The sequence below is a fragment of the Lampetra fluviatilis genome, chromosome 20 (assembly GCF_964198595.1).
Source record: "Lampetra fluviatilis chromosome 20, kcLamFluv1.1, whole genome shotgun sequence".
NCBI classification, from domain to species: domain Eukaryota; kingdom Metazoa; phylum Chordata; class Hyperoartia; order Petromyzontiformes; family Petromyzontidae; genus Lampetra; species Lampetra fluviatilis.
The window spans coordinates 512,726-528,826 of NC_136294.1; the positions used below are offsets into that span (position 1 = coordinate 512,726).

The 16,101-nt window shown below is 55.4% G+C and overlaps 1 protein-coding gene across 1 annotated transcript; it reads left to right on the plus strand.

Annotated features, from left to right (window-relative positions):
* Positions 1-4,845: 4,845 nt before the first annotated feature.
* On the plus strand, positions 4,846-10,591 carry RPL35 (ribosomal protein L35). Its single transcript, XM_078865255.1, has 4 exons — positions 4,846-4,928; positions 6,381-6,517; positions 7,714-7,795; positions 10,374-10,591. The coding sequence occupies exons 1-4, from the start codon at positions 4,926-4,928 to the stop codon at positions 10,521-10,523; spliced, it is 372 nt and encodes a 123-aa protein (XP_078721381.1). The 5' UTR covers positions 4,846-4,925; the 3' UTR covers positions 10,524-10,591.
* The last annotated feature ends 5,510 nt before the right edge of the window (positions 10,592-16,101 follow it).

The following is a 16,101-nucleotide window of genomic DNA, read 5'->3' on the forward strand; positions in this document are numbered from 1 at the left end:
TTTAAGTCCGCGAGTTCCGCCTTACCTGCGCCTCCTGGAGGTCCCTCCTGGAGGGGGGAGCCCACCTCGCCCCCCGCCTCCTCGAAGGTGATCGACAAGAGGCAGCAGGTGCCCAAGTGTTACCTGTGCACAGGTGTACTCGCACACGGGTTCAGTATGAATACTGATATGATGGTTACCTCTGCACGGGCACTTGAATGGGCTGTACAGGTGTTGGGCGGCACTCGCCCTGCCTGTGCGCTGTGTGTGTATATAGAACGATTCGTCGTCGATGCTTAGCGGTTGGCACGTATGTACATATGGGAATTGCCAGTGGGATTGGCCGGGCTGCCGAGCACGTGGCCGCGTCATTGAGCAGTCACTGTTGAAGTTCGCACCCTTTGTGAGCGGTGGTCCGTGCGGTGGGGGGTGGCTAGGGGTGGGCTACGTGTCGCTGTGAAGTAACGCCGGCGCGAACGCTGACCCTCGCCACGTTCTAGGCATGACCCTTGCTGTCACCACACCCTAGCCAGCCAGAACCCAGCCTCTAGCCATAACCACAGTCGCCCAGCCAGACCCCGAGCGAAAACCAAGGGATTCATTTCTCACTGGATAATTTTGCAGTACGCTGTTTGGCTCGCTTGTCATTGGTAGCATTGGGCATGCGGCACTACCACTAAGAGGAGAAGGTACGCCTATACATTGTAATAATACAGGATTTCGGCATATTCCTGTGGTCCTATGCTCAGAATAAGTAGGACGAGATGGATATGGTTACCAAAATACACCCCCCCCCCCCCCGGAAGCGGCTTTCCGCACTGTCCAGGCTGAAGTTAAGCACTGACGGTAACCATAACCAAGTTATCCAGCCAGGTCACATCCACGGCTACTGAGTGAGGCTATAGGGACCCCCGCGTGTAGCTTCATCTCAAAAACCCGAGGCGCGTGACACGGACCTCCCCCATCCCAATCGGAGCCGTCTTCAAGCAGCCTCGGTCATGCCCGCAGACCTGACATTGTATTGACGTATACTGTATAAAGTTACAGTATTATATACTGTATACAGTTACAGTATTATATACTGTATGTATCGGGTATGTTTGACACGGCGTGGCGAGACGACGCCCCCCCTGATCCGGAGGCCCCGAGTTGGGGCCACAGGAAACAGCCCCGGGTCCCCGATCGCATGCGCTGAGCCCAGTTGACCCCCACGGGTCCGTGCGCCCTCCCCATGGACCCCTCGCCCCCCCCCCCCCCCAGTGTTAATAAAACGAGGAGCGCTCCCAACTTGTAGCGTGTCGCTCTGAGTTCTGTGAGGTGCTTGCCCCACACACATGCACACACACACGCGCACACACGCACGCACACGCACACACACGCGCACACACGCACGCACACACACGCGCACACACACGCACACACACACGCACACACACGCGCGCGCACACACGCACACGCACGCACACACACGCGCACGCACACACACACACACGCACACACACGCGCACACACGCGCACACACACGCGCACACACACGCACACACACGCGCGCACACACACGCACACACACACACGCGCGCGAGCCGTGATCTATCGTCATCATCATGAGCTCTGGTCTTGCTAATGCTGGATGAATTATCCATCGTTAACATTGGCTACGGTCTATCCATTGATGGCGAAATTGCCGCCTCGTGAGCCATGGTCTCCACTACTCGATGAAAGCCGCTCTATCATTCGTCTTTGTCTATCCTCTGCTGGAGGAAGCCTCCCACCCCCGCAAGTCGCTGACATACTTCACCATATTCTTAGGTTTTTTCCGGTAAAGTCACGTAGGTAAAACATCAAAAGTAATTAAAATAAAATAAAACAAAAATCACGACGTTTCGGAGGCAACACAAGTCTCCATCATCAGGTGGGACCGTCACAGCCGAATTAGCTGCATCAAGTGAGGCAATGATTCAAGATGTAATCCCTTATAAGCAAGTTGAAGGGGGGAGGAGAGGGGGGGGCTCATCAGAATGTGGTAGCCAATGAATGGAACGTATCGGGAGGGAGGGGGGCGGGGCTCAAAGACAGCACGGAGTGCTAAGTACAACGCATCGGGAGGGGGAGGGGGGGCCAAAAAAATGGACGACGGCTTGGACGCGGTTGCTGCTGCACACGCCAACACAATGGACAGAGAGGGGGAGGGGAGGTCTGATACACATGATAGACAAAATAACGAAAATGCCCATGTTTATACCAATGCTGGCTGAACAATGAAGAGAGTACTGTTAAAAAATAACTGGGGATGTTAACACTCGGTAAAGTAAAGTTAAATAGTGCCTGTCAGATAAGATGGTCCAAAAAAGTGTAATTAAGTCTTTTTTGCGTGGTTGATAACATTTTTCCAATGATTACTAAGTTTGTACCCATCATCACGGTTGAAATTATGTCTGTGTTTGTATATTTGTATGGCTTCGTGTACAAACCTTTGATGGTAGCCGGGAGGTTTGCAGAGAACCTTGGTCTCGGAAAAGACAATTTCATGAGAGCCCACCGAGTTGTAGCAATGATCGGCAATGGCAGAAGAATCAGTTGATTCTTCTGCCGGCAGAAGAATCAGTTGATTCTTACAAACACAGACATAATTTCAACCGTGATGATGGGTACAAACTTAGTAATCATTGGAAAGATGTTATCAACCACGCAAAAAAGACTTAATTACACTTTTTTGGACCATCTTATCTGACAGGCACTATTTTACTTTACTTTACCGAGTGTTAACATCCCCAGTTATTTTTTAACAGTACTCTCTTCATTGTTCAGCCAGCATTGGTATAAACATGGGCATTTTCGTTCTTTTGTCTATCATGTGTATCAGACCTCCCCTCCCCATCTCTGTCCATTGTGTTGGCGTGTGCAGCAGCAACCGCGTCCAAGCCGTCGTCCATTTTTTTGGCCCCGCCCCCCCCCCTCCCCCTCCCGATGCGTTGTACTTAGCACTCCGTGCTGTCTTTGAGCCCCGCCCCCCTCCCTCCCGATACGTTCCATTCATTGGCTACCACATTCTGATGAGCCCCCCCCTCTCCTCCCCCCTTCAACTTGCTTATAAGGGATTACATCTTGAATCATTGCCTCACTTGATGCAGCTAATTCGGCTGTGACGGTCCCACCTGATGACGGAGACTTGTGTTGCCTCCGAAACGTCGTGATTTTTGTTTTATTTTATTTTATTTTCATTAATTTTGATGTTTTACCTACGTGACTTTACCGAAAAAACCTAAAAATATGATTCCTTGCAGTCACGAAAGCTTCAAATCTATACTTCACCATGCCACGTCATAGGTTTTAATGGCGATGCTGGCCGCGTGGAATCTGTTGCAGATTCAGATGAGAGTTATTCGACCGCTGAAGTGCAATCCAGACGGATCGAGTGACCCGAGCAACCTCTGTGAGCCCAGCTGTGCTGGTCACGTGTGTAGTGAGTTCCAGGAGACTTGCGACGTAACTTGGAGGCAACACTTTCATTAATAACAATACAACACGGGGCAGCCCTTACCCCGCTCTCTCGGGAGGTACAGCCTCCGGGCTAACGTGCCCTGTCACTCGGGGTCACCTCACGCCCTCTGGCTAGGGTGACCTAGGGGAGACTGGCTGACCCGACACAGCCAAGGTGCGGGTCCTGACCACGCATCCACGGCCCTTACAAGGACGTCGGGTTCCAGGGCCCTAGCCTAGCTGGTCTTCGTCGCACTGCCTCGAGCCGACCTGGGAGCTGCCTTTTATACTCGTCCCGGGGACTCTCCGCCCCCGGTGCCGCCCCCTTTCTGGAACCTTCCAGGGGATCCTGAAAAGCCCCCCCCCCCCAGCCCCTCACCTGGTCCGGCTTTCTCTCTCTGTCCCCTTGTCCAGGTTGGCGCCCCCTACAGGTCCCTGGCCGCAACTGCAGGTGAGTGAACAGGCGGTGTGTGCGCACGTATTTCCCACGCGACACGTGGTGGGGAGAGAGCCGCACGAGGCCTGAGTAGCCGCGTCTCTCGCGAAGGCGCACACCCCGAGGCTACTTTGTGATGCTTCAAATCGAACACAGGCACCACCCCTTTAAATAAGAACGTTTAAGTCCAGAGCCTATTGGCGTTCCAGCCCCAATATCCAAATTACGTGGTGATACTGCGTTTGGCGGTGGTGCACAACCACAAATAAAATACAAACTCAACACATTCGTCAATAACACTGGCCTTAATTAAGCGTATAGAATAGGCGACGTTTCGGGCAACGGCTCTTCGTTTTCGAGCTTCCACCGCCCTGTCCCTCCAATATTTGGCTATACCAAAGACGAAGATCCCCCGCGTAGCCTTAACAGGCTGTTGGGGCAAGTGCTGTGAGCGGGCACCTTTGAAGAACATTTAAATTATGTTACTGCTATAGATTTCCACATAAGCCACTGTTGAGCTATCATTTGTGGCCAGGTCGCCTCTGAAAAATAACCTAATAGCTCAGTGGGCCTTACCTGGTAAGATAAAACATGTTTAGTTTCGTATATTTTTTAAACCGATTATTTTTACCTTTCATATCCTTTACACACCTATCGCTTTGATGTATTGTTTGTTGATGTAACATTATTACCCGCCCCAACTGGACATATGTGAAGAAGAGCTTTACAGCTCATCGGATTCATCCAGCATAAATAAATATTCTGATTCTGAATGGCCAGCAGCGTTTCCATTGGCAATTACCGTCATTGGGCGATACCATTAGCGCGCCTTCCCCCCCTCCCCGACCGCTTACGCCCATATATGGGCATGCCACGCCCACGCCTCGCCACGCCCACTACAGGGCAATACCATTAGCGCCCAGCCCCCCTCCCCCCGCTAACCCACATTTGGTATCACCCGGTGACCCGGACGCGGTTACGCGCGCCGTGACCCCGCCTCTCTCTCTCTCTCTCTCCCACCGGAGCCGCCATGGTGAGTTGGGTTTGCGGGGCAGCGAGAATCCGCGAACATCGGCGGCCACCGCGGCCAGCGGGCCCCGCGGGGCGTGCGGGGATGTGGAACAGAGGTCCCTCGATGTGGGGCGCCGGGTTCTGCGGGCAGATGAGGCTCCGTCTTGTGGTTATTTGTTGGGCGAGGATGCGGCCTGCGAGTGGAGGCCGCGTCCGTAAACTCTCGTGCGTTTGACGAGGACGTGGTGAAGAAGGAAACGATTTCGGGGTTAATTTCGAGAGCCGGTAAATGGGGATTAGATGTGACGAGGGAGAGTGGTGGCGAGGGTGAGAGTTGTTTTGCTGAGGAATGATGGTGGCGGGGTAGTGGGGCTTTGCGTGAGCCACGGCCTCACGAGTTAATCTCCTGACAAAGGCCACGGCCTCACGAGTTGATCTCCTGGCGTGTGCTCTTGGCGTGCTCTTGGCGTGCTGCTGGTGCTGACCGCGTTGTGCTGCTGCTGCTGTTTGCGGGGCCCGCGGGGGGAGTCGCTGCCTCGGTGCGCGATCCCCGCCGCGAGCGATGTAAAGTTGCCTCCTGGGAGGCGGCTTCGCGGTTTCAGATGAACATTCCACATTGATATGTAAACATTTAATATTGAGTCGATTGGCTCTGTCGGGTGGTGGAGGGTTATAATTGATGAATTGGCATTGTGTACCGACACGATATAACGCATAATAATCAACATTTCACACTTTAAAAAGAAGCGTGTTATTCATATACTGTAGTTAGATTTTTTTAAAGTGGACCTCTTGTCAGCAACCACTTAGGACTGCGGTCGAGAAATAAACAGTAAAGTTTCTCGTTGCGGGAGTGCTGCTCATTAAACAAAGTGGGTCGAACCCGACGACACCGTCCACATGGGGATGGTGACGGTGGTGCTGTCGTATTCGTCGTGTACGTATCGAACCAGTGACTTATTCAATCGATAAGCCACGCTTTACGTAGTTCTATCCCACGTGTAATAGGAATTTTATTTAATGTGAACTGCACTGTTTGAGATGTCCGCTGTTGGAGTTGTCTGTGCTGGTGCGCGCCGTTGGTGTGATGTGTGTTGGTGTGATGTGTGTTGGTGTGATGTGTGTTGGTGTGATGTGTGTTGGTGTGATGTGTGTTGGTGTGATGTGTGGTGTGGTGGAGTGTTGGTGTGATGTGTGGTGGTGTGATGTGTGTTGGTGTGATGTGTGTTGGTGTGGTGTGATGTGTTGGTGTGGTGGTGTGATGTGTGTTGGTGTGATGTGTGTTGGTGTGGTGTGATGTGTGTTGGTGTGATGTGTGTTGGTGTGATGTGTGTTGGTGTGATGTGTGTTGGTGTGCGTTGCTGGTTTGTCGCGTGTAGCACTGCGTGATACATGCGAGTGTTACGCGTGCCAGTGCGCGTTGATGACGGGCGCCTTGTGTGTGTGGTGCGTGCTGCTCCTGCTGCTGCTTCAGGGTAAGATTAAGGCTCACGAGCTGCGCGGCAAGAAGAAGGAGGAGCTGCTGAAGCAGCTGGAGGAGCTCAAGGAGGAGCTGTCCCAGCTGCGTGTCGCCAAGGTGACGGGCGGCGCGGCCAACAAGCTCTCCAAGATGTGAGACCCCCACTACCGCACTGCTCTACCGCACTGCACTACCGCACTGCACTACCGCACTGCACTACCGCACTGCACTACCGCATTGCACTACCACTACCGCACTGCACTACCGCACTGCACTACCACTACCGCACTGCACTACCGCATTGCACGACCACTACCGCACTGCACAACCGCACTGCACAACCGCACTGCACTACCGCATTGCACGACTACACCGCTCTGCTGCCACAACCACACAGCTACCATGCTCCACAACCACGGCGCGCACAGCTACTGCATGCCACTACAGCACACCACCATGCATAGCTACTTTGCACCTCTACCGCACAGCACACGACTACTGTACACCACAACCACACTGTACACTATAACCACACATTGTACTCTACACTATAACCACACACTCTACTGTGCATTATAACCACATAATGCCTAGCTGCTTTGTACAGGAACCACATATCCCTACCTCGCACGACCTGGCAGCACCCACGTAACAGTCGTGTACCTCTAGCGTGCACCCACACAGCTGCTACCACTCACCGCATCGCGGCCGCACGTCACGCTCAGCCTTGTACTCCGCAACTGCTTCCGCACAAGCGTCGCACACCGCACAACTGCACCCTTCTATCACACAACTGCACCCTTCTATCACACAACTGCACCCTTCTATCACACAACTGCCCCCTTCTATCACACAACTGCACCCTTCTATCACACAACTGCACCCTTCTATCGCACAACTGCACCCTTCTATCACACAACTGCACCCTTCTATCGCACAACTGCACCCTTCTATCGCACAGCATATTTATCCGCACACCACACAACTGCACCCTTCTATCGCACAACTGCACCCTTCTATCGCACAGCATATTTATCCGCACACCACACAACTGCACCCTTCTATCGCACAGCATATTTATCCGCACACCACCTCCACCAAACCGTAAACAACGGCCCACTGCCACAATATGAGCACTGCACCACACACCAGCTACAACCAAATAAACCACATCGCCACAGCTGTACACCGCACACAGCCGCACACAACAGAAAAACCCGCGTAGCCGCATGGCGGTCTCGGGGCTCTTTCCATCGCCCGGCGTCTCGCATCTTCCTGGTGCCGTGGTGCCCCCCGGGGTGCCCTGCGGTGCTGATGTCCCGTGTGTGCGCGTCTCCTTTCTCCTCAGCCGCGTGGTGCGCAAGTCCATCGCCCGTGTGCTCACGGTGATCAACCAGACCCAGAAGGAGAACCTGCGCAAGTTCTACAAGGTGAGCGGCAACCACGTGGCTCTAGCCACTAGAGGGCGCCACCCCCCCCCCCCAGACGCAGCGCAACCGCTCCACCTCCTGTAGGCATGACCCTCCCACCCGTCTGAAGAGAACCGAGGTGGCCGAGTGGCTTGGAGGTCAGAGCACCGAGCCGGCACCGCTAAGGTCCTGGAATCCAATCTCGGTTTCTTATGCAGTTCAGTTGACCGAATTCCAGCTCTTAGAAAAATAACTACTTGACTGTCAAGCGACGAACATGGCTCTCGTGTAGCTGGATATCGGAGAGCTATCACTGAGATTCCTTCAAGTGCCCTCTGCTGCTCACATGTCGGGATTTTCGTGGTGACGGCGAAATCCGCTTTTCCAAGCCGTCGTCGAGAACAGGATTGCACTGCTCCGTGCCAGTCGGTGTTTCTACTTGTGACGTCTGATAGCCCTGGTCGTCATAACATTTGAAGGAAATTACAAAATACTGATTGTTGCAGACCTGGCTGCTCTATGCCGTTGCGTCCCTCTGACCTGACTGCCCTTGACTATAATTGGTCCCTACCGTGGTCGGCCACCCCGAACGTGCCGCCCCGCCGAATCTCCCCCCCCCCCCCCAGTCACCCCGGTTAACGTCTTCGCCACCGGGCCACGGCGGTGCGGCGTGCGTCACCGCTAAGGCGCTGTCCCCAACTCTAATGCGATGATGGATGCACTGTAAGCTCGTAAGGAGGATGGCATAAGATCCGTAATCCACGGTGGCGCACAAGGCGCGTGCCACGGCGAGAGAGCGTCCAGGTGCCGAGCCGTCGTTGAGCTGTTTTTACCAATTCCTACTCAGGAGGGGAATAAGTTTAGGCAATATTGGTTCTCATTCTGCGTGTTTGAACCCACTGTATAGTTGTGTGAGCCTGTAACCAAATAATCCATAACGCAAGCAACACGTCCCTCGGGGTGTGCGGGGCCACGTGGTGCCCGCTAGAGAGCAGCCAGGCCGCAACATCCATTGACACCCAAATTAAAGGCTTCGTCACGTCACGCTGACCGGCAGTACATAGGTTAGACGTCAGAAATTAGACGCACATGCACCAAGACGGTGTAACCAAGATTGTTTTGTAAAATCCATTCCTGAATTAAATTGTGACGTTTCAAGTTCTGAGAGTTGGGTTTGAGTTGGAAGTTGGTAGAGGTGAATAATTGAGTATAGCCACAAGGGGGCGGTGAAGGATCGTGAATCCACGTGGCTCTGCAGCCAAAGCGCCATGGCGAGCATTGCTGCTGTGCTCTGCTGCCATCCCAGCCAAGGGAGGGACACTCGGCCCCCTTGGGCCACCCTTCCCCCGCCACGACGGCGCACGTGGTCCCCGCAGCCATAGCCAGATCTGGTCACCACCTTGACGTGTGTGGCCCTGACAAAAGCATCGGGCGCGTTGCAACCGCTGCGAACTTTACAATTTCCACGGAAGCGGCGGCAACAGCGGCACTTTGCTGGGCCTTTCGTGAAGCGGTCGCCTGGCTCTCGCGTGGATGCAGAGCTCCGAGTTGCCTCTCGCCGAGCCACGTGCAGCAAGAGGAGTCGTGGAACTGTAAACGTGATGCTTGCCTGCATCACGTTTACAGCTCTTGTGCCCAGCACCGAGCTTAACAAGCAGAACTTTACTCGGGCTCGTAATGTGTCGCTGTAAACACGATTCATCGTGCCACAAGCTGAACCAACGGGGGAATCGCTGTTTCAGCCCCATCGCCGCACCCGCGTGCCACCCCGTGCCGGCGCGTGTTAACACGAACGACGTTGCCCGCTCCGTTTGACCGCTTCTATTAAATCCCCCGATCAGCCGGCCCCCCTCACGTGCTCCGGTGCCGCTTGGGTGCGGTGCGCGTTTTAACTCGACGTGGAGGGGGCACCGGGCGCCTCCTGCACAGAGCCCTCTCCGTGCATTTTCAGTTTGTTGTCGGGAAGTCCAACGTTTAACTCCACATGCTGTGCAAGCTTCTTTAGGAACAACTTTTTTTGTGTTCCTGAAGAAGCTTTCCAGCGTGCTGCTTCTGGTCACACACCACCCCTTCGAGCGCTCTGTTGTCCCTCAGTTGGCTGCCAACTCACTGCAGGCAGGGATTGTGCAGGGCCAAGCACTCGATGATTTAGTCCGGTCACTCGCTCGCCAGCAGCGGTCAGTGGCCCGCTTATCACTCTTCCTTTGCTACGGCCGTGGTTACTGTTCCCGGGAACTCCGCTCGCTGATTCCTCCACCCGTGTTGAGAATTGGGTCCACCCGGCATTGAGTTCGTCTGATCCACCACACGGAGTCCAACCACCACACGGCAGGTCACCGCGACACTCCTTCCTCTTGCTGCCTCTTCCCTTGCACTGCTCCACTTGGAATTCCCTGCCATCATCCCTCTTCATAAGTTCGAATGACAATCTTACTCAATTTTAAGAAATGTGTTTCACGCTTATCCATCACAACTTTAAAAGTGCTGTTTGTTGCTGGTCACATGACATGATTGGCCTCTGCTCAGCAACAGTGTAATTAAACCAAACCACAAGAGCATTGCCTCCCTTGATGACATGATTGTGTGCGTGCGCGAGCAGGGCAAGAAGTACAAGCCGCTGGACCTGCGGCCCAAGAAGACGCGCGCCATGCGACGGCGCCTCAGCAAGCACGAGGAGGCCCTGCGCACCAAGAAGCAGGAGCGCAAGACGCGCCTCTTCCCCATGAGGAAGTTCGCGGTCAAGGCCTAGTGAGGCCTTCTCCCCCCCCCAACCTCCACCACCATCGCCCTCAATAAAACCGTCGGCTTCTTCACACAGTCTTTGCGTGCGCCTGCCTTGCTGCTCGTGTGTGTGTGTGAGGAGCGGCAGTGTAGCAGTTAGCGCGCTGTGCTACGAACCTGGCGACCCGAGTTCGATTCCTGCTCACGGCCAACATCAGTGACGATTATCTGAGCCCAACTTGGGCCTCCCCTAGGTTGACTCAGCCTCAAATGAGTACCTGGTGCAATGCATAAAAACACTACTGGGGAGATAAAGGCGGCTGGACTATATCTGGGATCTTTTTTTTGTGCGTGTACGCGTGTGTGTGTGTGAGGGAGGGGCAGTGGAGTGGTTCGCGTGCGGCGCAATGAACCCGACCCGGGTTCGATTCCCACTCGCGGCCATAACGAGTGCCAATTATCTGGACCAGGCCTGGATCTTTCCTAGGTCGACTTGGCCTCAACTGGGTACTTTCTGCAGTGTGTAAACATCGACACTGGGGAAACAAGCTGGCCTTGTATGCATGTTGAACTTTGAAACCGTACGTAGCCAGCGTTAATCGGAGGTGCGGCCCTTCGTAGGTGCTCACGAACAACACTTCAAATGTCTTCTGGCAAAACGGGGTATCTTTGTCATCCTAATCCACTAATTTGCAGGTATTTTATTAGCCTTAGATTTTTTGACCTATACCAATGTTTTGTTTCTACATAAGCCAGAGAACCCGGGAGAAACCCATGCAGAACGGAGGGAGATAATAGAAACCTGCCCCAAAGGACACCCGAGTCAGGAGTCAATGGTTCTGGCTGTGAGTCTGTGGTACCAGTGCACCACCCTGCCGTGTTGGCTGTCTGTGAGTGCTGTCTGTGTGAGTGTTGTTGGCTATGCTGTGTGAGTTGGCTATGCTGTGTGAGTGTTGGCTGTGTGTAAGTGTTGTTGGCTATGCTGTGTGTGTTGGCTGTGTTGAGTGTTATTAAATCCGTGTGCAGACATTGCACGTTGGTGCCTAAACAAACGCAGCACAATCGCCACCCCCCGTGTTTGCGCGCCTCTGCATCCGCCACTCGCGTGAGAGTGGCCGGGAGAGCGCCTTGGCGAGCTGGCTTGTTGCTGCAGTGGCGGCCCCGCACTTATCAATAAAACTTCCCTTGGCAGCCCCGCGGCATCCTGGCGGTGCCTACGTCCCCAGGGCCACACAATGGGGCTACGTGAGGGTTTGGAGAGTCGAGAGAGATGTGGGGGAAGGGATTTTACGAGAATTGCCCTGACTCGATAAAGCCGTCACCGCAGAGCTACAATGTGATTGGGGAGGAAGGAAGCAAGGATATGAGATGACGGCTCATTGGTGTTTGTGGGAGGCGGGTTAAATGAATCCGAGTTGGTCAATCAGAAGTGGCCTCGATACGACCCGGGGCGACGAATGCTGCCGGCTTCACCTCTTCAGCCACGCGCGAGATCGGGTGGCCGTGGAAGCTCTTGTCGAGAAGACGTCTCTGACGGTCTGTGCCCATCGTGGGCAATGGCCAACCCGCGTCCTTGTTTTACTCTCACAATGTCGGGAGCAAAGGCCCAACACGTCACTGTAGGCCAGCAGCACTGGCAACGTTTTGACAAAGAGGTCAAGACGTTTATTAGCTTGAGCAGTAACGTTGTTATTGTTGCCGTGAGAGCTGGGGGGGGGGGGGATGATCTGCAGGGTGTTGGTGCCACGGTGGCGAGATGTCTCCCTCGCCTGATACGCAGGAGGTCGTAGGTTCTATCCCTGTATATTTGGAGTTTGAATGTTCTCCCCGTGGTCGCATGGATTTTTCTGCGGGCCCTCCCGTTTTTTCCTCCACGTTCAGAATCGACGTCACCACGCGTTCAGAGTATTTGGCTGCTCGACATTCCCACGTGACGAGCCCAATTCGTTGAGCCGTCACTCGCGATGGCCCAGGGTCGCTTCTGAGCAGCTCAAGTGGGGCCTTACCTGGTAAAATATAAAAACAAGTTGTTTAGTTGTGACCTGCAGTATGCCGAGTGAGCTGGTGGGTGACTGGTCGTGCAGCTGGGTGTGTTGTGATCGCCGTCAGCGTGGTGACGCAGTTTGCTCGACCGAGTCCTCGACACTGGTGGAGACTCGACGAGAAGCGGAAGATGACGCCGTTGGAGGTGAGATTGTAAAGCCCGCGAGATGTTCATTCAGCGTCCGTGTTGACGCGCTTACGAACTGCACGCTGGATTTCCTGTTTCGGCAGCGCGTGCCAAGTTGGTTAATTAAGTTAATTGGGGGCGGGGGATAGCGACTGAATGAAGTCCCTGTAACTTTCCCAACCAAAACTGGCCTGGCAATAGCGCCACGTGTGCTGCTGCGTAATTACCAGCAATCATTCATACCAATTAACGCGCCTGCAGACGTCATCTGAAATTCGGGGTTGCGGGGGAAAAACCCCGGGGTGGATTCTGCCTGCCGCTGCGCACCCGGCAACCCGAGTTCGATTCCTGGCCGCGATCCAAGTGATGTCTACACTTGGACCCGGGCTTTCACTTTCCCTACCCACACTGACCAGCGTGGTGAAGTATGGTCAAACGGCCACCATCGACCGACACGGCGTGGGGAGGTCACGTGTTCTGCGGTCAGGCGGCTCCTCCAAGGTGAGGCTCGTGAGAGAAGCGCTTGGGTGGGATCGGTAATGATGGTTCGGCCGTAGCGGGGAATCGAAATTGGTTGGCCGCGTGGTGCGTAGACCGACTGCATGGAGTCCGCCTGCCTTGCCCACTGGGTACTCCAGCAGCGAGCGTTTCACGAGGCCTGAGTGCCGATGAGGTCCAGGAGATTGAAGTCGGTCTCGAGGTTGCCGACTGGAGGCCCTGCGAGTGGTTCTCTGTTTGTCAGTCGACTTTCACGGTCACCAACTCGGCCTCGGAAACTTCGGTTGGGTCGTGGAAAATGGAGCGTCTCCACCCACATACCCCCCCCCCCTCCACGTACCCCCCCCCCCTCCACGTACCCCCCCCCTCCACGTACCCCCCCCCCCTCCACGTACCCCCCCCCCTCCACATACCCCCCCCCTCCACGTACCCCCCCCCTCCACGTACCCCCCCCCCTCCACGTACCCCCCCCCCTCCACGTACCCCCCCCCCTCCACGTACCCTCCCCCCCTCCACGTACCCCCCCCCTCCACGTACCCCCCCCCCTCCACGTACCCCCCCCCTCCACGTACTCCCCCCCCCCCTCCACGTACTCCCCCCCCCCCTCCACGTACCCCCCCCTCCACGTACCCCCCCCCCCTCCACGTACCCTGCCACCACCACCTCCACCCGGGCTCCACCTTGATCGCTCACGAGGCAGGAAGGGGTGGGGGATGGGCCAATCTCTGCGAACAAAGGAGGTCGGTCAAGCGGAGATGAACGCCCCCCCCCCGCGTGGCACAACGGAGGCGCCGTGCTTCGCCAGGGTCCTTGGCGGACTCTCGAGGATGCCGTTCCAAGAGGATCCTGCGCGTAATTGGGATGGCAGGCCCAGGCTGGTCCACGGAACAAACACGAGCTCGTGTTGGTGTCGCATGGCGGGATGGGTAAACTTGAGTAGATTGTGGTACTTGCAGTACTCTACTGATGTCTCTGTGAGGTCAAGTCGCAGACCTGCAATGGCTTATTCGTGACGTTGCTGGCGGAAGGGCCCCTCCCCTCGAGGGAGCTCCACAGGGTGCTTGGCCGCGTCTCCACGCCGACCAGTCGTGTGGGGAGGGCTGGGAGTCCCCGCACTGGACCCCACCACGCGTGCCACACGTGCCACTTCCTCGAAGCCGAGCCGCTGTCCACGTCGACCCTGGCGGGGGCGGCGGCGACGATTCAAGAAGCCGGCGGCATCGCCGCGACTCAGCCGGGAGACGGCGACCTCCCGGTGGTCGTCCGGGTCGCATGTTTATCGTCGTAGCAGTCGCCATCATCCTCGTCATCATCAGCCTTGGTCGATCCACTGCTGGACTACGGCCGCCCCATGCCGCCGTCACGTCTCTGAGAGCTTGCGATGGAACAATCCGTCCATCCAGCACACGAACTTCGCGGCTCCACCTCCATCGTGGACGACCTCTTGCACGCGCGTGTTCCATTCCTCGGCTGCCACTCCGACATTTGTCGCAGTGAGCAGCCCTCTATTTGACCACGAGTGTACGAGGACGACCTTTGCAAGAGGGTCCTGTCCGTAATTGGGATGGCTGGCTCAGGTTGGTAATCACGGTTATGGCAACAGTGAAAGTTTCGTATTTTGAGTGTATTTGGTTTGACCTCTGTGCGAACGCTAGGGACTTAGACGAGTCTCATTTGCAGATAGAGGCGTGGATGCGACGACGATCGTGATCTTTTCGTGATTCGCCAACCCCTGGCCACCGCGGCCATCCCAGCCCCCTCTTCAGCCAGACGCGGTGCAAGGCACGGGCAGAACTCGGGGATCAGGAGAGGAATTCGGAAAATGTTGACTGTCGATGTTCATTCTAATAATAATCCCTGCCCCGCCCCCTCGCTCCCCCCACCGTTCATCCGTCTCCCGTGCCTGCCCGCCCCCCACTTTGCCTTCCAGCCCCTCCCAGGTGCAGTCAGTGGACCAGGGGGAGGCCCTGGTCCCGGCTTCTCTGACGGGAATTTTCCACTGAAATTTTGGAAATTCCACGGTCCAAATGTCAAGCCCTACGCGTCTGGCGAAGCATGAACTGGCGGGGCATTGTTTTAAACCTCCCCTAATAGGTCATCTCGGCCCTACATGAGCACCGGATACGGTGTGTGACCGTCATCACGGGGGAGACAAAGGCGGCCGGGGGTGGCCGTGGTGCTGACCGAACCACTACTCCTGGTGCCATGCCGGCATGAAGAGGTGCTCGCGAGCACCTCTTGCCCCAGCAGTCTGTATAGGATACACGGGGGACCTTTGTCTCTTGTAGACAAGATTCCAGAAGGGCGTAGGGCCGAGTCGGCCCCAAACAGGAAGCGAACTCGCACGCGGCGCGGGGAAACCCCCGCGGTGAACATCGTCAGAAGGACGTGGATCCCTCCACTCGCACGTGACGTGCGCGAGCTGGCGATGAATCAACGCGACCCCACCTCAACATCGCGGATCGGTGTTCGCCATACGGACGTGGTATCTCTGACTCGTGGTATCTCCACCTCTGACTCGTGGTGTGAAACACATGAGCAGAAAGCCACTTAATTTCCAGCAACCTCCACCTATTAAAAAACATGTCGAGACAGCCCTTGCTCGTAACATCGGTCATACAAACTCCCATTTGCAGGCCAGTGCACCGTACACATTGCGACGCGCAGGGAGAGGTGGCTCCACTGCAGCAAGGCGTCGGATTAATTGAGATGAGATGGGGTGCAAGGCGATTCGAGTTCCTGAGGAATTTAACCAGGCGCTCTGGAGGTGCAATTCCTTAACCTGGAACCATTTGTATAACAGGCCTGACTGCTGATGAGACTTGGAGAAGGTGAAACCGGTCCACTTTTGCCTGCTTAAACAAATGCTGCTGGCAGAAACCAGATCTAAAACTTGTTTCTGAAATGTATTGAGCAGTTTGCACTTGGGAGAGAACCG